General features: G+C 42.5%; 1 protein-coding gene across 3 annotated transcripts in view; it reads right to left on the bottom strand.

Moving 5' to 3' along the window:
* The window catches only part of LOC132887900 (protein FAM107B-like), a 338,230-nt gene that overhangs the window by 55,907 nt on the left and 257,956 nt on the right, over positions 1-24,367 (bottom strand). The window contains exons 1-2 of one of the 3 annotated variants that reach the window (XM_060923678.1): positions 19,556-19,728; positions 991-1,140 (exon numbers count right to left, since the gene is read on the bottom strand). The exons of 1 other annotated variant lie outside the window; for it this stretch is intronic. In XM_060923678.1, coding sequence (XP_060779661.1) covers positions 991-997 — 7 coding nt within the window. In that variant the 5' untranslated portion in view covers positions 998-1,140; positions 19,556-19,728. Of the gene's footprint in view, positions 1-990; positions 1,141-19,555; positions 19,729-24,367 lie in introns of those variants that run through there. One more of the 3 variants, XM_060923679.1, reaches the window with a different exon arrangement.

Below are 24,367 nucleotides of genomic sequence, written 5' to 3'. Positions count from 1 at the left end.
GAAGGCCCTGCCTCCGTATGAACTTGGTGTATGTTGCATCATGATTCTGAGGGCAGGGCATTTCTTCTTCCCTATACGCATAATCGAAAGAGTGACCAGACCCAAGTGAACATGGATTACTTTAAAACACAGCAACTGTTCTTGCATCAAGACCTGCATTTGACTCTCTCAATAAGTCTCATCTCATTATCTCTAGCCGCTTTATCCTGTTCTACAGGGTCGCAGGCAAGCTGGAGCCTATCCCAGCTGACTACGGGCGAAAGGCAGGGTACACCCTGGACAAGTCGCCAGGTCATCACAGGGCTGACACATAGACACAGACAACCATTCACACTCACATTCACACCTACGGTCAATTTAGAGTCACCAGTTAACCTAACCTGCATGTCTTTGGACTGTGGGGGAAACCGGAGCACCCGGAGGAAACCCACGCGGACACGGGGAGAACATGCAAACTCCACACAGAAAGGCCCTCGCCGGCCACAGGGCTCGAACCCGGACCTTCTTGCTGTGAGGCGACAGTGCTAAAGCCTTGGTCACAACCAGCCGTACGTGCTCCTACGGCCGGTCTACGTGCAAAAAACGCAAGAAACGCACAGAGGGTGCGCGTGTGACGTGCTGATTTTCAAGCCGTAGACCGGCCGCAGAGGTTCTTTATCATGTCAAACAAACTCTACGGGCGCTTACATTTTTTTCAGGTTGCAAGACAAACTTACGGCCAACGTACATCTTTCTCCATGAACAAAAAAACAAACAAACAAAAAAAAAAAAAAAAAAACACAGCGATTTGGGAAACGCCAAAAATCGCACGGCCAAAAAATCGTACGTCCGGTTGTGACCTAGGCTTAACCACCGTGCCGCCCCTCTCAATAAGTCATATACCAAAAACAGTTTTAACTCTTCTAATTTATAGCCCAACTCTATAAAGACTATAGAGTATTTTTTTTTTTTTTCTTTTTTATCAGACATCTAATTTTTGGGTTTGTTTACCTGACATGTTTCGACGTACAACTTCCGTCTTCCTCAGAGTGTCACCGGATGTTATTGGTGACGCATCTTTTATCAGCTGCTGTTTCTGAAGGCGTGGCCTTCCTGTCTGGTTTGACAGGTCGGTCACGCCTTATACTGTCTGTTCGTCCCCTGCAAGATGTATATGAGATTCCATGTCAATTATGCAATAAAACTTATATTGGGGAGACAGGAAGGAGTTTCAACACAAGAAAAAATGAACATAAGAAAGAGTGCGAAAAGGAGACAGCTACAAGACAAACCCGAACAATAAAAGAAAAGGCACAACAGGAAAATTATAAGTCAGCTATAACAGATCACTGCAAAAGGGAAAATCATATTATGGACTGGGGGAATGCCAGAGTCATCCGCACAGAAGATAACAAACATCAGCGCTGGATCAGGGAGGCCATGGAGATCCGTAAGCGAAGCCCGAGGACCATCAACCGGGATGAGGGAGCATACATGCTCTCCCATACCTGGAGTGACATCTTGCAGGGGACGAACAGACAGTATAAGGCGTGACCGACCTGTCAAACCAGACAGGAAGGCCACGCCTTCAGAAACAGCAGCTGATAAAAGATGCGTCACCAATAACATCCGGTGACACTCTGAGGAAGACGGAAGTTGTACGTCGAAACATGTCAGGTAAACAAACCCAAAAACTAGATGTCTGATAAAAAAGAAAAAAAAAAAAACTAACTATATTTAATATAAGACATAATGAACGTAATCGAAAGGAAAAGAAGACTATAGAGTGTTTACATAGTGCTTTCATGCTCTAACAGGTATTCACAGAATCCACAAAAACAATAAGATAAAAATCACAATCAACAGAACTCTTCAAGGTTAAACATGCAATAATTTACACATTTACCAGGTTTGTCTTGCACAACTTTGTTTACCTAATCTTGGTGTGCCTTTTTTTTTTTTTTTCCCTCCTTAATCTTTGGTGAACCGGAGCTTAAGCTTGGAAAGAATACTACTTTGCTCATAACAACACACTCTTTCCTCCAACATTAATACAAGAAAAACAACATTTAACAGTTATCGTGCTCCACTTGAACTAGGAAGCTAAGATTTCCAAGTTCCCAGTCAGAAATTTCAACTGGAACACCCCCTGAGTCAGAACTCAGCTCCAACTCAGAAAGTCAGAAGATCCTTACCAACACGGACCTCAAAATCCAAGATGGCTGCTCCGCACATCATCAATAATAAGCTGCAGTAATATACTGTTTATTAGCACTTCTGTCTTATGTGTCTCATTAAATCAGTCATACACGCAGTCCTGACCGACTTCTCTCTGTGAACATGTTGCTACAGTGTCTGCATGCACAAAATATACAAAACACACAATTATCAACTGGTATTGGTAACAATGGCTAATAATGGTGTCCATCTTGGTTTTGTGACTTGCTGTATTGAAACTGCAACTCGGGTATGACATCATACCCAGGTCCGAAGTCCAAGGTAAACAGGACGCAGTATTAGAGTACCGGTAACGTTTATTCTGCTAACTGATGTATCAATTGTCTGTACTGGGGTTGTATGTCAAGTGTGAATATTAAAAAATTCTGAAGTGTATTATATTATTATGCACTGACATGCATAATGCCTGCACAATTTAAAAATAAAATGGCATTAGTGAAAAGCTCTTTATAAACTCTTTAGAATAAAACATCTGTATGTCTCTCTCTCCCTGTCTGTCTCTGCCTGTGTCACTCTCTCTCCGTCTGTCTCTCTCCCTCTCTCCCTGTCCGTGCCCCTCTGAGTCTCTGTCCGTCCGTCCGTGTTCTCCTCCATCCCGTCCCTCCCCCTCCCTCCCGTCCTGTCCCCCTCCCTCTCTCTGTCTGTCTGTGTCTCTCTCCCTCCCTCCCCGTGCCCCTCTCTCCCTGTCTGTGCCCCCTCTGAGTCCCGCTCCCTCCGTCCCGTCCCCCTCCCTCCGTCCTGTCCGTCCCGTCCCCCTCCCTCCGTCCCGTCCGTCCCCCTCCCTCCGTCTGTGACCCTACAGGTTGAGTCCTACTGCTCCATTACGTGTGTGTGTTTTTGTGGTCTGCCAGCACAGGAATGACTGAATAGAGTGAATAGACCATGAGACCACATGATTTGCGTCACAGTGCAGGAATGTGATGAACATGCAGAGGCCCTTTATTGTGCTGCTGCACTAAGAGGCGCTCAAAGAGCAGACTGAGGTGTGCAAAGACAAGGACAGACTCACAAGGGGAGGGGAATTATTCATTCCTGGACTTAAATAAGTCCAACTCTTCAATTACTAACTGTGTGCATCTTTAAACAGTACATCTATATTGTAATCATGTAGCTCACATGTAGAATGTGTCCAGCTGGCACTTGGGGACATATGGCTTACCGGCATTTCCCACCGTGTTCACGCTTAATCTTGAGGTCAGTAAGTATAGCAACTGTTCAAAAAGGATCAGGTGTGCGCAAATCCACTAACAGCTGTGTCCTGTAGAACAAAAGCTGCAGTATAGATGACCTATAGATTTTTTTTTCCAGCTGTGGAGGCACCTGTTACATCACAAATGAGAGTTGTGCATGTGTAAGAGAAAAAAAGAGGGATGAAAGGAGATGAGAGAAGGTAGCTTTTAGGACGTCAAATAGATGGTTTTATATTAGACTCAATTAGAGTTGAGAAAATGACTCAAAGATTTTCATAATGGACACATTATTTATACAGCTCTTGTACTATACATCAATATACTATACATAGTAGGTGCCTTGTATAATGGCAGGGTAATTAGTGTCAGGGGTAAGACCATTTAAAGCTATAGGAAAAATCCTCATCCTAATCCTGAGTGTTTCTCAACCACTGGGCCGCAACCCATTAATGGGCTGCAAAGCGCCATATAGTGTGCCACGAATCCCCCCCTCCATGCATGCATGGTTTGGCTTCTGGCACATCCATACAGTTTTAAATACAATACCTACAATTAAAAACAGTTGGTTTTTATTGCATTTATTTAATTCCTGGACTCCCATCTGTAACAGGGAGCGATGTTGCATCCCATTAATACACTTTACAATAGATTATTAGATTCTAATAAAATAAATGAGCCAAAATAATTAGGGACATTTATTAAATGGGCCCCGACTCGTTACAAGTATGAATAGGTGGGCCTTAAAGTGCATATTCTGGACCAATTTCGGGGGGGGGGGGGGGGGGGGGGGGTGTTATATGAAAGAATATCCCTTTACACACTCATCCAGAAGGGTAATTTTGCACAAGGCCATCTGTCTACAGCAGAAAAAAAAAAAAAAGCGTCTGGAAAAATCCCAAGGGAGTCTGGAGCCAGATTCGTGACATCACCTGCGGAAGCGCCAGCAGGCTGCGAGAGCTTTGCACGGTTTCAGTGCACAGCCTGTGTACACCAAGCGCTCCCATTTCTCTCTCATTGTCCGGTCTTTTGGAAAACGATAAGTACTAATCCCATCAAGATTGGTGTTGCTACACCCTCCTACGGTACATCTGTTAACCATTTTAATAATTACGTGATAACGTTGAAGAAATTTGCAGAAAACCACCAGGTCGTTTTCTCATAAACAAACCAGCGCTGACGCAGGATTCAGAGGGAGGCGTCCCGCACACGACGTCACGAAAATCAATGTTTGCCGGGAAATCCAAATGCCGAGTTTTTTCAGAGGCGGACCGATTCGCCTCAAATGGCTTGATTTCAACTGAATTTTTCTGGTATTGCGCAAGGTAAAAAAAAAAATTGCAGAGAATGCAGAATGTTACAGATGTTTGACCAAAGTTTAATATAAAATAGGGGAATTACATTGATTTTACCCGTGATATGCACTTTAACGTAGAAAAGGTTGTGAACCTCTGCTCGATGACACAGTGAGTTAGCTAGGCATATTAATTTCTCATCTCATCTCATTATCTCTAGCCGCTTTATCCTTCTACAGGGTCGCGGGCAAGCTGGAGCCTATCCCAGCTGACTACGGGCGAAAGGCGGGGTACACCCTGGACAAGTCGCCAGGTCATCACAGGGCTGACACATAGACACAGACAACCATTCACACTCACATTCACACCTACGGTCAATTTAGAGTCACCAGTTAACCTAACCTGCATGTCTTTGGACTGTGGGGGAAACCGGAGCACCCGGAGGAAACCCACGCGGACACGGGGAGAACATGCAAACTCCACACAGAAAGGCCCTCGCCGGCCCCGGGGCTCGAACCCAGGACCTTCTTGCTGTGAGGCGACAGCGCTAACCACTACACCACCGTGCCGCCCCGCATATTAATTTAACAACCAAATTAGTTTGACAAACCATAATAAAAATCTTACAAAGTTTTATTCCATGAACTGATTAATTACTGTCGTATTCTTGATTGTGATTGGTCATAAAGGGTTGATTAGGCCAATTTTCCGCAAAGTAACTCACAGATTTATATTGATGCTCTAATTCCAATATGTTATTGTTTCTATGGGAACAGATCATATTCACAAGCACACTGTACAGGCTGTCGTCTAAACCGGGGAACAGGGGCGCTGCGCCCTCTTACTCTCGGCGTGCGCCCCCCTTACCGAAATGCCGATTGAACCCCAAGTCACACTTAAGCCATGCACTTATATGCTACTGCACAACATGCAATCTTTCTCAAAACGCTCTTTTCTCCGTGAAAACATCCCAGCAACACCACGTGACAATGTGTCTGATCATCAAATACGTTATAATTGCTCCAAAAATATTCCAATCATAGTAGATACACCGCCAGACGGTGCAAAAACAATCCGAATTGGCGTTTTCCAGACTGAGGCGCCATGTTGTTTACTTGTCGCGGCTGCTCTCGCGAGATTTGACATGGGTTACATACAAGGTCAGCTGACTTGTAGAGCGAGATTTCTCAAGACTGAATGACCTTTCACCCACCGGCCTGGGAGCTTTTGACAGAAGTAGTTTGTGAGTTGGTTTTGTTGACACTTGGGAATTTAAAGATGTCATCCCGCGGCACGAAGCGGAAGAAAGACAAAGACTGTCCGGGGCAGAAGATGATTACTTCTTTCTTTTTCAATGTTGACAGACAATTTATTACAATTTCCCTCTCAGATAGCCTCAGAATGTCCCATTGTAGCCTCAATTTTTCAAAGGCTTCGCACAGCGGCCGGGGGGGGGGGGGGGGGGGGGGGACACAACAGGCACCATCCCCCCCCCCACCCGCTTCGCTCCCTTGCCATGGTGAGCGCCCGAATACTAAGTTTTTCTAGAAAAAACCCTGCTGTACATGAATGCATGTTGACATGTGACAGTCAATGGACGGTTTTGGTATGGAGTCTCCAGTGTAGGCACTTTGTAACAGAGTCAAAGCTGTAAGTGTACGTTTTCTGACACAGGAAGATCTTCAGGGTGGAGGACTTTGAGGTTTGTCGAGAACATGCTGCATATTTGTCTTAAAGATCGAGAGGAAAAAAAACAAGAATTGAGAGAGGGGGGAAAAAAAAACCAGAAGCTGGTGAGAACTGCTTATAGCTGGTTATAGTGTAAGTGATCAGGTAGAAATGTTCTGCGAAACAAGTTATTAAATGCAAGTATAAATGGCTATAAAAGTACAACCTGTTATTCTTTAAATCAATAAAAACAGAATTGTTGGCAAAAACTGCTGTTGTACAAGAGGAATAAAATGATTCTTGAGCATCCTGCAAGAAAAAAAAAAAGCTTTGCTTTCTGCTCCATCACACAACAGTCAGTGATCATCTCCTTACAACATCACACCCGGTCATGTTTTAATTAATTCCGGACTCATCATAGCCATTTTCCTCTTTAATTAAAGAAAGCCATCATCTCTTCACCTCATACATAATGTACAACGATTTGCCGGTGTTAGTTTGAAACTAAGACGGCGTCTAAACGGGACATCCTGTGTCGTGTGACTCATTAATAGAATAAGAGACACTGAGTGACAAACGGATAAAGACTACAACGGAAATGGAAAGTGGTGATGAGAATTTTACAAGGTAGGTGATTTGTCTGGTTTTGTGATGGTGTTGTCATGGTGTTATAATACCCCTTTTCCACCAAATCAGTTCCAGTGCTGGTGCTGGTTCACGACTCGTTCAACTTGCGAGCCAGCTGAGAACCAGTTTGCTTTTCCATAGCTTGCGGTGCTAACGGGAGCCACGTCATTACGTCGCTGTATACGTCAGTTACGTCGCTACGTTTGCATAAACCTTGGCGCAAACATCGAAGCAACAACAACACTGAGAAGAAGCAGCAGCAACAACAAAAATAATGGATGACTTCGCGTTTGTACAGCTGCTGCTTCTCGTCGCTTAAAAATGGCGACCTTTCGCGGTCTTGCTATTGTTGTTGGTCTTAACAACTCCGCCCCCCCGCTGACGTAAGCGGTTCTTTCCTCTGGCCCAGCAGAGAGTTGGTGCTACCCTGGAACCGGTTTTTCTGGCCCCAGAGCCAGCTCTTTGTCAGTGGAAACAGAAAACCCGGTTCCAAACTAAGCACCGGCCCCGAACCAGCCCTGGAACTGCTTTGGTGGAAAAGGGGCATAAGAGGAGAGGTTCCGAGATTCTCTGCTGTGTTTGAGTGGATAGATATCAGTAAGTGTTTCTGAATGGCTCTCTAGCAGAGTAAGGAGGATTAGCGGAGACCCCGAAAACACGTGTGTAAGTCCGCACACGCGCGCGCATTAAAAACAACTGTTCTCATTATCCAGGCTGTGTGTGACTAAGCCCTCAGACTGCTGATCTGGCACTGTCCATCTATACAGGCAGGTGGCACTTTGCCGTTATCATCATCACACACACTCACTATTTTAATGGACTACTTATTTTTATACGTCTGAAAATGCAACATTATAATTTCAGACTGAACAAAAATAGCATTAAAAACCTACACCTTTACAGTTATGGATGCATTGCTTCAGTAATTTTACGTCTGCGTCCTTTTCCAGCATGGGATTTATTTTTAGGCCGAGACATTAAACTTCATGAGCTTGAGGGGATGGGGGGGGAAAAAAAAAAAAAAAAAAAACAGTAGAGTAATATTTCTGCTCATTTTAAAGCTACGGGCTGAATAAATAAAATAAAATAAAACAGTGCACCACAAATTCCGAGCTGGATCAATTACTCTGTGGATCCCCCCCACACACAACGGCAACTTTTATATACACAGGAGACGGGTCTAATGGCTCAAACCCATAATGATCAACATTACATAAACCACTCCATCACCGCAATGTTCAGATTTACTTAAGTTCACTTCCATTTCACCCAGCTCAGATTTTTTTTTTTTTTAAGAGAAAAAGCAAATCTGCATTGTGTCTGTGAACACAGGCGTGATTAAGAAACTCTTGCATCATTCTGTATTCGTCTATATTAAAACATCCTACCCGTCGTGATCCAGACGGCGTAAGAGCTCCTCCCCCTCCACGAGAGAGAAGAGGCAGAGCTCCTCTCTCCCTCCGATCCCTCACAGCTATGGGATAGTGGGCACGGGCCAGCGCTTCTTTGTTTGTGGCAGAACAAAAACAACTACGCTTTGGACGGAATGATGCTACACCTGCTCAGTGTTGTCTTTAAGAACATTTCTAGAGGTTATGCAGAGGTTATCCAATTTTATAATATAGCCATTGGTGTTTTTAATGAGTTTATCTTCTGCTACACATGCAGCGTGTTTGTGTAGTCATACCCCTTTAACCATTAACACATTAGCACCTGTTTTTAACGGTTTTCATCATCTGTATTCTGGTCTTTGGGCCAGCATTATGTCACAGTGTGTTAAACATGTACAAGGGTGAAGAATCATAGGACTGCAAGCTATGGCTTGTTAAACATTTACTCCAGACTATAAGACCAGATGAGACATGTTCTAGGAAAATAAAATCAACACTACAGTGGTGCGATTCATCTCAAAGTTGATTATTTTCCTCTTAAAAACCTACGAGTGTTGAATGTTAACACAAGATTCGAAGAATCCATCATGCACTGGAGTTATTTATAATGACAATGCTTGCCCCGACTAGTGAGTCAATTAAATTCGGAGACTTGACAATCGAAAGGGTGTCCAAACTTTTGCACAAGCCACAATTCATATTCAAGTTCATCAAATATTATTATGCATACAGAACACTTTTTTTTTTTAATGGAATAAAAACATTCTATTCCCTTCTAGCAGGTTTCATTCATTTGGCTCGATAGCATGCAATATCGTTATCACTTCACTTATCCTACGTGTATTACGTCACTCTACCCAATGGAGAACGAGCATGCAATATTGTTACAATATTACACGTGGTCAATACAACATGACATCACACGTCAGCGCTCATGCGAATATCCACTGACAAAGCTGCGCATGCGCAGAGCCATTTCTTTGTCTGCCCGGAAAGAGAAAAGATGAGGCTAATCCAGTGCTACGATTAGCTATGCTATTAAGCACTAAATAAATAAACTGAAAACTGAAACCGAAGACGCACTGAACACCCGAAAGGCTACCAAAACTTCATTATATATTCTTCGTGCATATTTACAAGAGAAAAACATACCAACGGACATCGAAAAACTGGAAAAGAGACACATCGGAGATGTAAAACTTCTGCGCTAGCGAACGACTGTGACTATTTGTAAACAAACTTGGCCGCGAGGTTTGCTTCATTAAAAGCAGAAGATTTTGAGAGAATTTTGGCTGCCAGTTAGTTCCATTGTGTGTAGCTCTCAATGTTAATTTTAAAAAGGAACAAAGTAAATTACATTGGGAAATGAATACTTAAGTCTGAGTGAAAAATATTGTGGCGAGCATGCATGGAAGAAGAGTCTGGAGACATAATCTTAGTTTCTCGGTTGTTAGCCTGTGCTAGTAGCTCTCGGTAGCACTGGCTTGCCATCACTGGCCTTCGAGTATGCCGATACGGAGAGTGTATAATAATAATGGCTGTTTTCATGGTCCATCAGATATATTCCATTCAGCTAGCATGATACTGAACTCGTCTTCCACTCGTTCAATATCATGCTAGCTGAATGGAACATATCTGATATACCACTCAAACACCAGCCAATATTATTTAAACATTTGACGAAAATTGTTACTGGGTTTATGAGTAGCACGCTGTGTGAGCACAATCGCTATCAGGCGCGTTAAAATGTAAATAGCTTTTCTAGAATTTCACCAAAACTCACTGAATTTTCAGCATTGTAAGAGAACTCCCTAAAGTATTATTCAGCAAAACCCCAGAATGATAGCACAAATCTAGAATTTTTAACAGAATTTTAGTTCTTAAAATTTAACGTAATTATGGACGTCACGTGTAACATTTACACCCGTGAAAAATCACTTTGAATGCTGTTTTGAAAGTTTTGATCAAATATTCTCTATAATTAAAAAAAAACCCGCTTAAATATTATAAACACACACAGTCTTTTAATGTATCAAAAAATAATTTTGCTAAAGCAAGGAAATTCGGAAGAAAATTTGTTTTTTCTTTTGCTTGTTGTGCGCATCACGCTACCAAAATCTAACTAACCCCTTCACAAACAATTCCAACTTTCATGGACTTGTAGCGCGAATAAACCTTTCAAAAAATATTAGTGTTGTCAAAGTTAACGCGATAATAACGCGTTAACGCGATCTCAATTTAACGCGATTAAAAAAAATAGTGCCGTTAACGCAAATTCTAATTTGGCCCTGCGAGTCACCCGTAGTTCCTGCTGAGGCTTGTCGCGCGCTGCGTTTAACTGCACCAACAGGTTTACCATCCAAACGAGTTCACATGGGATTAGCTTTCACAGGTGAGACTGGAAAAATACTTTTCAATACTTTTCCTTCAGCCTTCAGTTTCCCAGCTCATCTCCACCGGGGAGGTGTAGAGTTATAAGCAGTGAGAATTAGAGAATACAGTGCCACACTATGATGAACGTTTTTGAACGTATGATGAATGTTTTTATTTTTGTTATCTGTTTTTTTCTTCTTTTATGGCAAATACTTCTCTTCAAAAGAAACTAATGAAGAGTAAAATAAAACTTTTTTTTATTTTCACAGTGATATGCACTTTATTTTTCATCCCTTGGTTTTCTCATCTAATATGGAAGTTATGGATGTCAGTGGCTGTGACAAGACGCGTTATGCTCTGCAATTTAAAAAAAAAAAAAAAACAAAACATTGGTACAACGCAAGCCCATTCACTTTATGCTGATAAGAGAATTACAATGGTTTTTCATGTGACAAAAATGTGCGATTAAATTGCGATTAATCACGAGTTAACTAGGACAGTCGCGACATTAATCGCGATTAAATATTTTAATCGCTTGACAGCACTAAAAAATATATAATACTTCTCACCCAGTAAATTAGAATCCTGGTGATTTATATCCTCGTAGCTTCAGTAGATCTAGAGATTTAGTAAATCCCAAACGCTGTGAAACACGCCAGCCATCTATGGTGAGAAGTGCTGCTGTAGTTGAGAAACTCTCATTTCTCCCGCTTCCCATACCAAAATAACAATGTCACGCTCATCACTTAAGGATGATTTATGCCAAGTTTCACAGAAAAATACAGCGAAATAAACTTGCTAGAAGCATTTTTCAAAATCCCAAACATTATGAAACATTTCTTGTAGGGTTTCAGGTTACAAATTTCGAGAATAGAGAAATTGCGGCGCAAAAGTTTGCCACCAAACTCGCGAAAATACTCCATCCTTGCGAGTTTCACAACCGAACTACGCTACGTGACAGTCCGTGACCACCCGGGAACGTTCTAGAAGGTACGCTTCTAGGCGCGTGCGATCGAGAAAGACGCCACGTGAAGGTAGTAAAGGTAGTATTTCCACTGTCTTATGACGTTTTTGCGCGATAAACAATGCATTATGGGTAATCATTAAAACGCTGAGTTCAAGGTTAAAATGGGTAAAAACAACTAATTTATATAGATATTGTAAAAATTGTGCCTAATAGTTATTTCAGTACATAAAATCAAAACCTGAATTTTTTATTTTTTTCCCCCCATGTTACACCATTGTGCATCTATAGCATGCGACTCATCGTTCACGTCTTTGCATTTTAAAAAGATCAACAAAATATCTAATTTGGCCAGGGGTGCACAAACTTTTGCATGCAATCACACTGTATTATGACAAGCACATTAATAATACAACATTTGAGCAAGAACTACAATTAATCTTTTGTGTGGATGCCTCCAGCATCATTTATAAATACCTTATTCAGAACAAACACTCAATTACACAGTCCGCTTTCTAATGCAATCATAGTGCACGGCTGAGTGTAGAACAAAACAACTCTGCTACATGTCAAAATCTAGTCCCTGGATGCTGAGGTCACGGCAGAAACCCATGGCAACTAGAAACGAAGGATGTCAACATGCGCCTCGTGCTTTCTAGTTGAGGAATACAGAACGTGAGTCGCGAAGTTCTGCCTAACAAAAGCGTGAAGCCCTAACAGAGATTTTAACACTGTCAAGTTCTCTCAGAAAAAGTACAGCGAGAGAGATGAGCAAGAACACGAGGACGGAATTAGCGCTCAGGAAGCAGTCAAACAGAGGAGGTATCGAAGCTCAGCTCGGCTACAGATGAAAGCATGTGGCAACGTGAACTGCACATCAAGACTAATGTAGCTTGTGCTGTATTTCCGACACCTCCCCTTTAATGACCCCTGTCTCTTCTTCTTGTAATGTCAACCGAGGTCGGAGGCACTGTAGACACTCCTCCACGCTGAACGTTTCAAGCTCCTTTACACAGGATTACAACATGCAACATGTGGACTGTCCTCTTCAACTCACATCTAGGGCTGGGCGATATGGCTGAAATCTGTATCACGATATAAGTGTTTCATATTGGTCGATATCGATAATTATTGAAACATTTTATGACCTATTTAAAATAAGGACCAGGAGGGAACAATACTAAATTTCAAACATTTATTTTAAACTTAAACTTCCTCTGACAGCCAATAAGCAAGGAATGTCAACACGCATGTTCAATGTTACGATCACAACGAAAACTGAGCAATTATCAATAATAAAGTGCTTAAAAAACTCAAGTGTTATAAAAACATGAGCAAAGTGTTAAATGTAAACATAGCAAAACCAGGGCTTTGAACCGGTTCAAGGAACGAAAACGAAAACCGGGAACTTTTTCTATTTCACATAGAACAAAAACGAAACCAGAAACTTTATTATTTTTTATGTTCCGGAACAGAAACGCTTATTAAAAATAATGGTAACCGGTTAATACCGGTTTTTATTTCGTTCCTCAAAGTTTCCGTAGCCTACAAATAAAAAAGTCATTCTTCTCCTGCGCAAGTTTCTATGACCCGCTGGGGTTCACTTCCTGTGTGACGTTCGCTGACTGAATGGAGAGAGCGGGAGGGTGGACTACTATCACGCCTCCACATCTTAAATAAGAGGTAAATATTGCAGTCTATCGTTATTCAAAAACGTCAATTTCAAACACGATATCAATATATTTGTCCACGTTAATGAGAGGCTCGCGAACATTAAATGACGTTAACCTCTGTTAGCCTATCAATGCATACAGGGCTTTCCATTAAGGCTCATACTAGCCAGCCATGACAAACAAGTAGCCAGCCGGGGGTGGGGGTTAAACACAAAATAAACTCCGCCGAGTGCGCACACACCGCATGTCGGGGCCGCAGATCAGCAAAGTCGGCGGGGAATTTGTGGTTATTATCGGTACAAACAGCGTGAATCACAACTTAAATGAGTGCGGTAACACACTAAACGAATTATCTTTCATTTTTGGCACTTTTTCTGTTTGTGCAGATGGGAAGACATACTGAGAATCCAAATCGCCAACATTTGAAATAATAACTGTTTTGAATTATTTCTTGTCTTATTTAATGAAGGTTGTAATAGAATTAGCCTACATTTGGCTTAAGCTGGATGAGACAGAGACATAACTTTATAGCCATTTGTTAAACAGCTGACAGGGAACGTAATTAACCGTTCCGGGAACTAAATTTTTTTGTTCTAACCGGTTCGGGAACGTCTATTTAATGGTGGAACCCAAAACCGGAAACGTTAAAATTCCGTTTCTGTTCGGAACGAACCAACAGGAAAAAAATTCTGGTTCAAAGCCCTGAGCAAAACCGGCTATGTGAGAAGGACTGTCATATTTTTAATTTTTTACTGCAAGTTTAGTGCAAAAAAAGTTCACCCTCTGGTGAATAACATTTAAAAACATAAATAAAAATATGCAGTGCTTTATAAACATAACAGAAATTGAGTGAAACCGAGGTAGACTTAGACTATTCTTAAACTATTCAAGTATATTTTCATTGAAGGTTTAATCAAATAAAAATAGTGTTTTGTAAACACAGAAGAAATTAAAGTAAAACTGAGGTAGACTTAAGACTTTACATCTGTAACATCTGACCTTATCCACAATTTCCTCGCTCGTTCCGGCACTCATCTTTCTTTTCTTGGCCACGCTGTTTCTGGAAAAAAAAAATAAACACGACCACGAGACAACGAGATGGCGCAACCAAACGCGATACTGTTACATGATTGGCTATCAGCGTGTCACTCCCTATGCGTTGCTAGGCACCAGAGGACGAGTGCCTTTGCTCATGCAACCAAGCTTGCTTCGCAACAACAGTTGATTGAAAGTGGACCTAAACCAGAGACAGCTCTGGCTAATGCTCGTTTCTTGAAAAAAAAAAAATTCTATCGAAACGTTCTATTGAACGCATTTTCTATTGATATCAAGTATGTGTCTATCGCGATACGTATCGTTATCATTTTATCGCCCAGCCCTACTCACATCACAGATTTTAAACAGGGTTCATATCAGGAGACTGAACTGGCCGCTGCCAAATACTGATTTCATGTTCCAATAACCATTTGTGTGGACTTTAATAAATGCCTGGGGTCATTATTTTAACAGTAGGACTAGATTCAAGAGAACAAACAACTTCCCAAGTGGCGTAGATAAATCTAGTAAGCGTGTCCATGCAAGTCTGCACTTAAGACTTGAAATGTGCAGTATGGACAGAATGCAGTGTGGACCACAGCAGCCTGCTGACTCATGGGAATGTTTGTGTTGAGAGTTCTCTCAGAATAAAGCAGGGATTCGAGCTATCAGAGACGCACAGCTGCACAACTGTCCAACTAACTCCAATAAAGAGTACCACCAACATGCATCAATATCATTCTCACTGTTCTTTCCCCCATGGTGACGATGGTGGTGCATCACCAAGCTAGTTTTACGAGGGACAGTTTCTTAGTCATAACAGGTTTCTGAGTAGTCATTACACTCATTTCAGAACAAGTCATTTCACACACTGGGAGAATCATCAAACAGGACAGTCTGACAAAAAACTACTTTTATGCATCTCTGCAAAACAGAAAGCAGATCAGTCAGTCTTCTTCAGTAACACATGCACACCTATGGCAATTTTAGCTCAGCATGTTTTTGGGAGGAAACCCGAGAACCTGGAGGAAACCCAGGCTGACACGATGAGAACACTGAAAAACAGTCAACTCCGAAACTATGGACCTATGAGGAAGCAAACACTGCAAAACAGAAACTAATCCATTGGATACTAGCAGCAGAATCGCAAATTGTTACTCTCACTCAGGATGTTTCTACTTTATCATTATCATCCTCGTGTTTTTAGGACGCTATTTCTCCCTCAGTTTTCGACCAATCACCAAATTTCACATGAAGAATACCTCTGGGCTGAATTATGTTGCTATGACTTTTGGTCCAGGCGGCACGGTGGTGTAGAGGTTAGCGCTGTCGCCTCACAGCAAGAAGGTCCGGGTTCGAGCCCCGTGGCCGGCGAGGGCCTTTCTGTGCGGAGTTTGCATGTTCTCCCCGTGTCCGCATGGGTTTCCTCCGGGTGCTCCAGTTTCCCCCACAGTCCAAAGACATGCAGGTTAGGTCAACTGGTGACTCTAAATTGACCGTAGGTGTGAATGGTTGTCTGTGTCTATGTGTCAGCCCTGTGATGACCTGGCGACTTGTCCAGGGTGTACCCCGCCTTTCGCCCGTAGTCAGCTGGGATAGGCTCCAGCTTGCCTGCGACCCTGTAGAACAGGATAAAGCGGCTAGAGATAATGAGATGAGACTTTTGGTACTGATCTGGATCACCAAACTGGAATGATTCATGAAAAACAGCCTTTTTCATCTCACTAAGCGTCATTCATTCTCTCTCTGTTCCGGATCTATAGGGTACAGTGACCAGATGTTCTGGTATGTAACAGCTAGTGCAAACTACTGTGACTAAGTCACAGTATCTAGGGTGGCACGGTGGTGTAGTGGTTAGCACTGTCGCCTCACAGCAAGAAGGTCCTGGGTTTGAGCCCAGCAGCCAGCGAGGGCCTTTCTGTGTGGAATTTGTATGTTCTCCCCGTGTCCGCGTGGGTTTCCTCCGGTTTCCCCCACAGTCCAAAGACATGCAGGTTAGGCTAATTGGTGGCTCTAAATTGACCGTAGGTGTGAATGGTTGTCTGTGTCTATGTGTCAGCCCTGTGATGACCTGGCGACTTGTCCAGGGTGTACCCCGCCTTTCACCCGTAGTCAGCTGGGATAGGCTCCAGCTTGCCTGCGACCCTGTAGAACAGGATAAGCGGCTACAGATAACGGATGTATGGATAGTCACAGTATCTATCATTATTATACTAATGTTTTTTAAGACGCTATCTCTCCCTCAGTTTTCAACCAATCACCACCACATTTCACATGAAGAATACCTCTGGGCTGAATTACATTGCTATAACTTTTGGTGCTGATCTGGAATGATCCATGAAAAACTGGCTTTTTTTCCCAATCACTTATAAGTGTCAATTTTAATCATTTTTTCAATCAGTTTTTTTCATTTTATTTTAGAAGTAACCTTTGTCACATGCACAAGCAAGCACAGTAAAATTTCTCCTCTGCATTTAACCCATCTGAAGCAGTGAACACACACACGCGCGCGCGCATATACCCAGAGCAGTGGGCAGCTATGCTACAGCACCTGGGGAGCAGTTGGGGGTTCGGTGCTTTGCTCAAGGGCACTTCAACTCAAGGCCGCCCCATGTCAACCTAACCATGTCTTTGGACTGTGGGGGAAACCGGAGCACCCGGACGAAACCCACACAGACACGGGGAGAACGTGCAAACTCCACACAGAAAGGCCCCCGTTGGCCACTGGGCTCAAACCCAGAACCTTCTTGCCGTGAGGAAACAGTGCTAACCACTACACCACCATTTGGTTCAACACAATGGCCTTCACCTTAACAAAAGGTCAGCTAGCACAAATTACTGTGACTTTAGTCAGTCATAGTCTATCTAGTCTACTATTTATTGTTTGATCTCAAATGCATTAAAGCGGCAAGAAATTGCGCTAATTAACTTTTGACGACACCCGTTAATTGAAAAGCATTCCATTCCATGACTACCTCATGAAGCTGGTTCAGATAATGCCAACAGTGTACGAAGTATCATCAAGGTAAATGCTGGCTACTTTGAAGAATCTAAAATATGAACCTTATTTTGTTTACCACAGAATTCCATGTAGGTCATTTCATAGTTTTGATGTTTTCAAGAAAAAGAAGCCTTTATCACATGCACACTTCAAGCACAGTGAAATTCATCCTCTGCATTTAACCCATCTGAAGCAGTGAACACACACACACACACCCACACCAGAGCGCCCGGGGAGCAGTCAGGGGTCAGGTACCTTGCTCAAGGGCACCTCAGCCCAAGGCCGCCCCACGTCAACCTAACTGCATGTCTTTGGATTGTGAGGGAAACCGGAGCATCCGGAGGAAACCCACGCAGACACGGGGAGAACATGCAAACTCCGCACAGAAAGGCCCTCGCCGGCCGCTGGGTTCGAACCTGGAACCTTCTTGCTGTGAGGCGACCGTGCTAACCACTACACCACCGTGCCGTTCAGCATTGTTCAATGTAGAAAATAGTCAAACTACGGAAAAACCTAAGCATGAGTAGACGTGTCCAAACTTCTGACTACTCAATGCTGTATCAAGATGCACTTAAGACTGGACAAAGATGACCTCAGTCCTCTCACCGTTCCTGACATTAGAAGAAGTCTTTGTCACATGCACACCTCAAGCGCAGTGAGTTTCATCCTCTGCATTTAACCCATCTGAAGCAGTGAACACACGCACACACCCAGAGCAGTGGGCAGCCACACTACAGCACCCGGGGAGCAGTCAAGGGTTAGGTACCTTGCTCAAGGGCACTTCAGCCCAAGGCCGCCCCACGTTAACCTAACTGCATGTCTTTGAACTGTGGAGGAAACCCACGCAGACACGAGAAGAACATCCAAACTCCACACAGAAAGGCCCTCGCTGGCTGCTGGGCTCGAACCCAGAACCTTCTTGCTGTGAGGTGACAGTGCTAACCACTACACCACCGTGCCACCCATTACTGCCCGGTAAAGCAAGGCCACGCTCTCTTATTCACATTCTCACTTTATTCTTTTCCATCATCTGCATGGAGTCGTGTTCAAAGGCACAAAGAAAACGAAGAGGAAACAGAGGAAGAGAGACAGAACTACAGAAAGAGAGTCAAGGGGGGGGGGGGGGGGGTGGAGGAAAACTAGTTCAAAGATCACAAAACAGATGTAAGGCATTTGACGAAATACTCTGCAAATAGCAAACACATGTGGTCAGGATCTACCCCTCCCAGCCTTCCATGTCCCCACGAAACTGAGGAAGTCACTCGGGTACACAGTCCACACCGTCACTGGAGCTCGACTTATAAACAGTTATCATTGCAAAGGGTGTAAGATTGGAGCAAAGTGGGAGGATAGATAGTTTCGCAACCGTTCACTATTTGAGAATTCACACTTCTTAGAAATAAATAAATAAAAATAGGACTTGATCTGATATCTGGACAGAGCTGTGTAGCAGAGAAGAAAAAAAAATGCTGTGAACAAATGGAAAATCTGATCACACACTTGCTCTGTCAGACACTGCAGCATACAAGACATGTGGTTTGATTCAGTCTCTCTCTCTCTCTCTCTCTAAAACTAAAGCAAGCATGTAATTTAGTCCACACATCTGTCTTTACTATACACTGGGTTGCTAGTTTATCACTTATTGATCAACTTGTATGCATAATAAACTGGCAAGTCATTTTACACACACACACACACACACACACACACAGAGGTACAGTACAGAAACCTGACAAGCAAGTGTATATCTTATTAAATGTTCTCAGTTTTGTAATGCAAAATCAGTGGTTTGCCTAAAGGCACGCTTTGAACACCACACACAGGTCTAGAACTCATGACCTGCTGGAGTTTACTAACAAAAGCAAAGCTATTAAGCAGAAAAGCACGCGGAAATACAGCTTTTGGTTTGGTTTTGCTTGTTTTTTTTTTCAAACTATTGTTCCAGTTCCACCCCATTAACCCCGTCTGAAACCCTCCCCACTGTCAGAGCAGAAAGTTTCAGTGTGATGTTTAGAAATAAATAAAGCATGCAAAATGGCATTTCATTTCAACTCAACACAGCGCATGCGCAGCACAAATCAACATAATAGACGCGCGTGCGAGTCAAACCTTTCTGACACGTACCTTGCTGTTATTATTGTGATTATTATGAATATTTCTTTCACTTTAAAGCGCACTTCTCTGTCGAAGCTGAGCTGGGCGGCCGCAGAAGACGCATGTGTTTCTTTCAGGCACTTCTGTCGGATTAGGTGTGTCTCCGACCGCGAGTCCCGCTGGGTGAACAGTGGAGTAGTAAACCCGGAGAGAATGAAACGCATATTTAGGGCGAGGAGGCGGGGGGATGTGAGCCAGGCGCGTGAGTCATATACAGGACTCCGCCCACTTCTTTCAGACCAATGGGAGACCCGTCAGCCGTGTGTGAGCTGGGCGTGGCACAGATGCGATGGGCGGAGTCTTCACGGGTCCAGGACGCACACAAAAGGCTCCATCCGAGTAGAGGATGCAGAGAATGGTACAGTGCTTTAGAGAGAATAGTACAGTGCTTTAGAGAGAATGGTACAGTGCTTTAGAGAGAATGGTACAGTGCTTTAGAGAGAGTGGTACAGTGCTTTAGAGAGAATGGTACAGTGCTTTAGAGAGAGTGGTACAGTGCTTTAGAGAGAATAGTACAGTGCTTTAGAGAGAATAGTACAGTGCTTTAGAGAGAATGGTACAGTGCTTTAGAGAGAATAGTACAGTGCTTTAGAGAGAATGGTACAGTGCTTTAGAGAGAATGGTACAGTGCTTTAGAGAGAATGGTACAGTGCTTTAGAGAGAATGGTACAGTGCTTTAGAGAGAATGGTACAGTGCTTTAGAGAGAATAGTACAGTGCTTTAGAGAGAATGGTACAGTGCTTTAGAGAGAATGGTACAGTGCTTTAGAGAGAATGGTACAGTGCTTTAGAGAGAATAGTACAGTGCTTTAGAGAGAGTGGTACAGTGCTTTAGAGAGAATAGTACAGTGCTTTAGAGAGAATGGTACAGTGCTTTAGAGAGAATGGTACAGTGCTTTAGAGAGAATAGTACAGTGCTTTAGAGAGAGTGGTACAGTGCTTTAGAGAGAATGGTACAGTGCTTTAGAGAGAATGGTACAGTGCTTTAGAGAGAATGGTACAGTGCTTTAGAGAGAATGGTACAGTGCTTTAGAGAGAGTGGTACAGTGCTTTAGAGAGAATAGTACAGTGCTTTAGAGAGAGTGGTACAGTGCTTTAGAGAGAATAGTACAGTGCTTTAGAGAGAATAGTACAGTGCTTTAGAGAGAATGGTACAGTGCTTTAGAGAGAATAGTACAGTGCTTTAGAGAGAATGGTACAGTGCTTTAGAGAGAATGGTACAGTGCTTTAGAGAGAATAGTACAGTGCTTTAGAGAGAATGGTACAGTGCTTTAGAGAGAATGGTACAGTGCTTTAGAGAGAATGGTACAGTGCTTTAGAGAGAGTGGTACAGTGCTTTAGAGAGAATAGTACAGTGCTTTAGAGAGAGTGGTACAGTGCTTTAGAGAGAATAGTACAGTGCTTTAGAGAGAATAGTACAGTGCTTTAGAGAGAATGGTACAGTGCTTTAGAGAGAATAGTACAGTGCTTTAGAGAGAATGGTACAGTGCTTTAGAGAGAATGGTACAGTGCTTTAGAGAGAATGGTACAGTGCTTTAGAGAGAATGGTACAGTGCTTTAGAGAGAATGGTACAGTGCTTTAGAGAGAATGGTACAGTGCTTTAGAGAGAATAGTACAGTGCTTTAGAGAGAATGGTACAGTGCTTTAGAGAGAATGGTACAGTGCTTTAGAGAGAATGGTACAGTGCTTTAGAGAGAATAGTACAGTGCTTTAGAGAGAGTGGTACAGTGCTTTAGAGAGAATAGTACAGTGCTTTAGAGAGAATAGTACAGTGCTTTAGAGAGAATGGTACAGTGCTTTAGAGAGAATAGTACAGTGCTTTAGAGAGAGTGGTACAGTGCTTTAGAGAGAATAGTACAGTGCTTTAGAGAGAATGGTACAGTGCTTTAGAGAGAATGGTACAGTGCTTTAGAGAGAATAGTACAGTGCTTTAGAGAGAGTGGTACAGTGCTTTAGAGAGAATGGTACAGTGCTTTAGAGAGAATGGTACAGTGCTTTAGAGAGAGTGGTACAGTGCTTTAGAGAGAATAGTACAGTGCTTTAGAGAGAGTGGTACAGTGCTTTAGAGAGAATAGTACAGTGCTTTAGAGAGAATAGTACAGTGCTTTAGAGAGAATGGTACAGTGCTTTAGAGAGAATAGTACAGTGCTTTAGAGAGAATGGTACAGTGCTTTAGAGAGAATGGTACAGTGCTTTAGAGAGAATGGTACAGTGCTTTAGAGAGAATAGTACAGTGCTTTAGAGAGAATGGTACAGTGCTTTAGAGAGAATGGTACAGTGCTTTAGAGAGAATGGTACAGTGCTTTAGAGAGAATAGTACAGTGCTTTAGAGAGAGTGGTACAGTGCTTTAGAGAGAATAGTACAGTGCTTTAGAGAGAGTGGTACAGTGCTTTAGAGAGAATAGTACAGTGCTTTAGAGAGAATGGTACAGTGCTTTAGAGAGAATGGTACAGTGCTTTAGAGAGAATGGTACAGTGCTTTAGAGAGAATGGTACAGTGCTTTAGAGAGAGTGGTACAGTGCTTTAGAGAGAATAGTACAGTGCTTTAGAGAGAGTGGTACAGTGCTTTAGAGAGAATGGTACAGTGCTTTAGAGAGAATGGTACAGTGCTTTAGAGAGAATAGTACAGTGCTTTAGAGAGAGTGGTACAGTGCTTTAGAGAGAATAGTACAGTGCTTTAGAGAGAGTGGTACAGTGCTTTAGAGAGAATAGTACAGTGCTTTAGAGAGAATGGTACAGTGCTTTAGAGAGAATGGTACAGTGCTTTAGAGAGAATGGTACAGTGCTTTAGAGAGAATGGTACAGTGCTTTAGAGAGAGTGGTACAGTGCTTTAGAGAGAATAGTACAGTGCTTTAGAGAGAGTGGTACAGTGCTTTAGAGAGAATAGTACAGTGCTTTAGAGAGAATAGTACAGTGCTTTAGAGAGAATGGTACAGTGCTTTAGAGAGAATGGTACAGTGCTTTAGAGAGAATAGTACAGTGCTTTAGAGAGAATGGTACAGTGCTTTAGAGAGAATGGTACAGTGCTTTAGAGAGAATGGTACAGTGCTTTAGAGAGAATAGTACAGTGCTTTAGAGAGAGTGGTACAGTGCTTTAGAGAGAATAGTACAGTGCTTTAGAGAGAATAGTACAGTGCTTTAGAGAGAATGGTACAGTGCTTTAGAGAGAATAGTACAGTGCTTTAGAGAGAGTGGTACAGTGCTTTAGAGAGAATAGTACAGTGCTTTAGAGAGAATGGTACAGTGCTTTAGAGAGAATGGTACAGTGCTTTAGAGAGAATAGTACAGTGCTTTAGAGAGAGTGGTACAGTGCTTTAGAGAGAATGGTACAGTGCTTTAGAGAGAATGGTACAGTGCTTTAGAGAGAGTGGTACAGTGCTTTAGAGAGAATAGTACAGTGCTTTAGAGAGAGTGGTACAGTGCTTTAGAGAGAATAGTACAGTGCTTTAGAGAGAATAGTACAGTGCTTTAGAGAGAATGGTACAGTGCTTTAGAGAGAATAGTACAGTGCTTTAGAGAGAATGGTACAGTGCTTTAGAGAGAATGGTACAGTGCTTTAGAGAGAATGGTACAGTGCTTTAGAGAGAATAGTACAGTGCTTTAGAGAGAATGGTACAGTGCTTTAGAGAGAATGGTACAGTGCTTTAGAGAGAATGGTACAGTGCTTTAGAGAGAATAGTACAGTGCTTTAGAGAGAGTGGTACAGTGCTTTAGAGAGAATAGTACAGTGCTTTAGAGAGAGTGGTACAGTGCTTTAGAGAGAATGGTACAGTGCTTTAGAGAGAATGGTACAGTGCTTTAGAGAGAATGGTACAGTGCTTTAGAGAGAATGGTACAGTGCTTTAGAGAGAGTGGTACAGTGCTTTAGAGAGAATAGTACAGTGCTTTAGAGAGAGTGGTACAGTGCTTTAGAGAGAATAGTACAGTGCTTTAGAGAGAATAGTACAGTGCTTTAGAGAGAATGGTACAGTGCTTTAGAGAGAATAGTACAGTGCTTTAGAGAGAATGGTACAGTGCTTTAGAGAGAATGGTACAGTGCTTTAGAGAGAATAGTACAGTGCTTTAGAGAGAATGGTACAGTGCTTTAGAGAGAATGGTACAGTGCTTTAGAGAGAATGGTACAGTGCTTTAGAGAGAGTGGTACAGTGCTTTAGAGAGAATAGTACAGTGCTTTAGAGAGAGTGGTACAGTGCTTTAGAGAGAATAGTACAGTGCTTTAGAGAGAATAGTACAGTGCTTTAGAGAGAATGGTACAGTGCTTTAGAGAGAATAGTACAGTGCTTTAGAGAGAATGGTACAGTGCTTTAGAGAGAATGGTACAGTGCTTTAGAGAGAATGGTACAGTGCTTTAGAGAGAATGGTACAGTGCTTTAGAGAGAATGGTACAGTGCTTTAGAGAGAATGGTACAGTGCTTTAGAGAGAATAGTACAGTGCTTTAGAGAGAATGGTACAGTGCTTTAGAGAGAATGGTACAGTGCTTTAGAGAGAATGGTACAGTGCTTTAGAGAGAATAGTACAGTGCTTTAGAGAGAGTGGTACAGTGCTTTAGAGAGAATAGTACAGTGCTTTAGAGAGAATAGTACAGTGCTTTAGAGAGAATGGTACAGTGCTTTAGAGAGAATAGTACAGTGCTTTAGAGAGAGTGGTACAGTGCTTTAGAGAGAATAGTACAGTGCTTTAGAGAGAATGGTACAGTGCTTTAGAGAGAATGGTACAGTGCTTTAGAGAGAATAGTACAGTGCTTTAGAGAGAGTGGTACAGTGCTTTAGAGAGAATGGT

Source organism: Neoarius graeffei, chromosome 6 (assembly GCF_027579695.1).
Source record: "Neoarius graeffei isolate fNeoGra1 chromosome 6, fNeoGra1.pri, whole genome shotgun sequence".
Taxonomy (NCBI): domain Eukaryota; kingdom Metazoa; phylum Chordata; class Actinopteri; order Siluriformes; family Ariidae; genus Neoarius; species Neoarius graeffei.
Note: the sequence above shows the minus strand (reverse complement) of the source record. Positions and strands in the feature narration are given on the sequence as shown.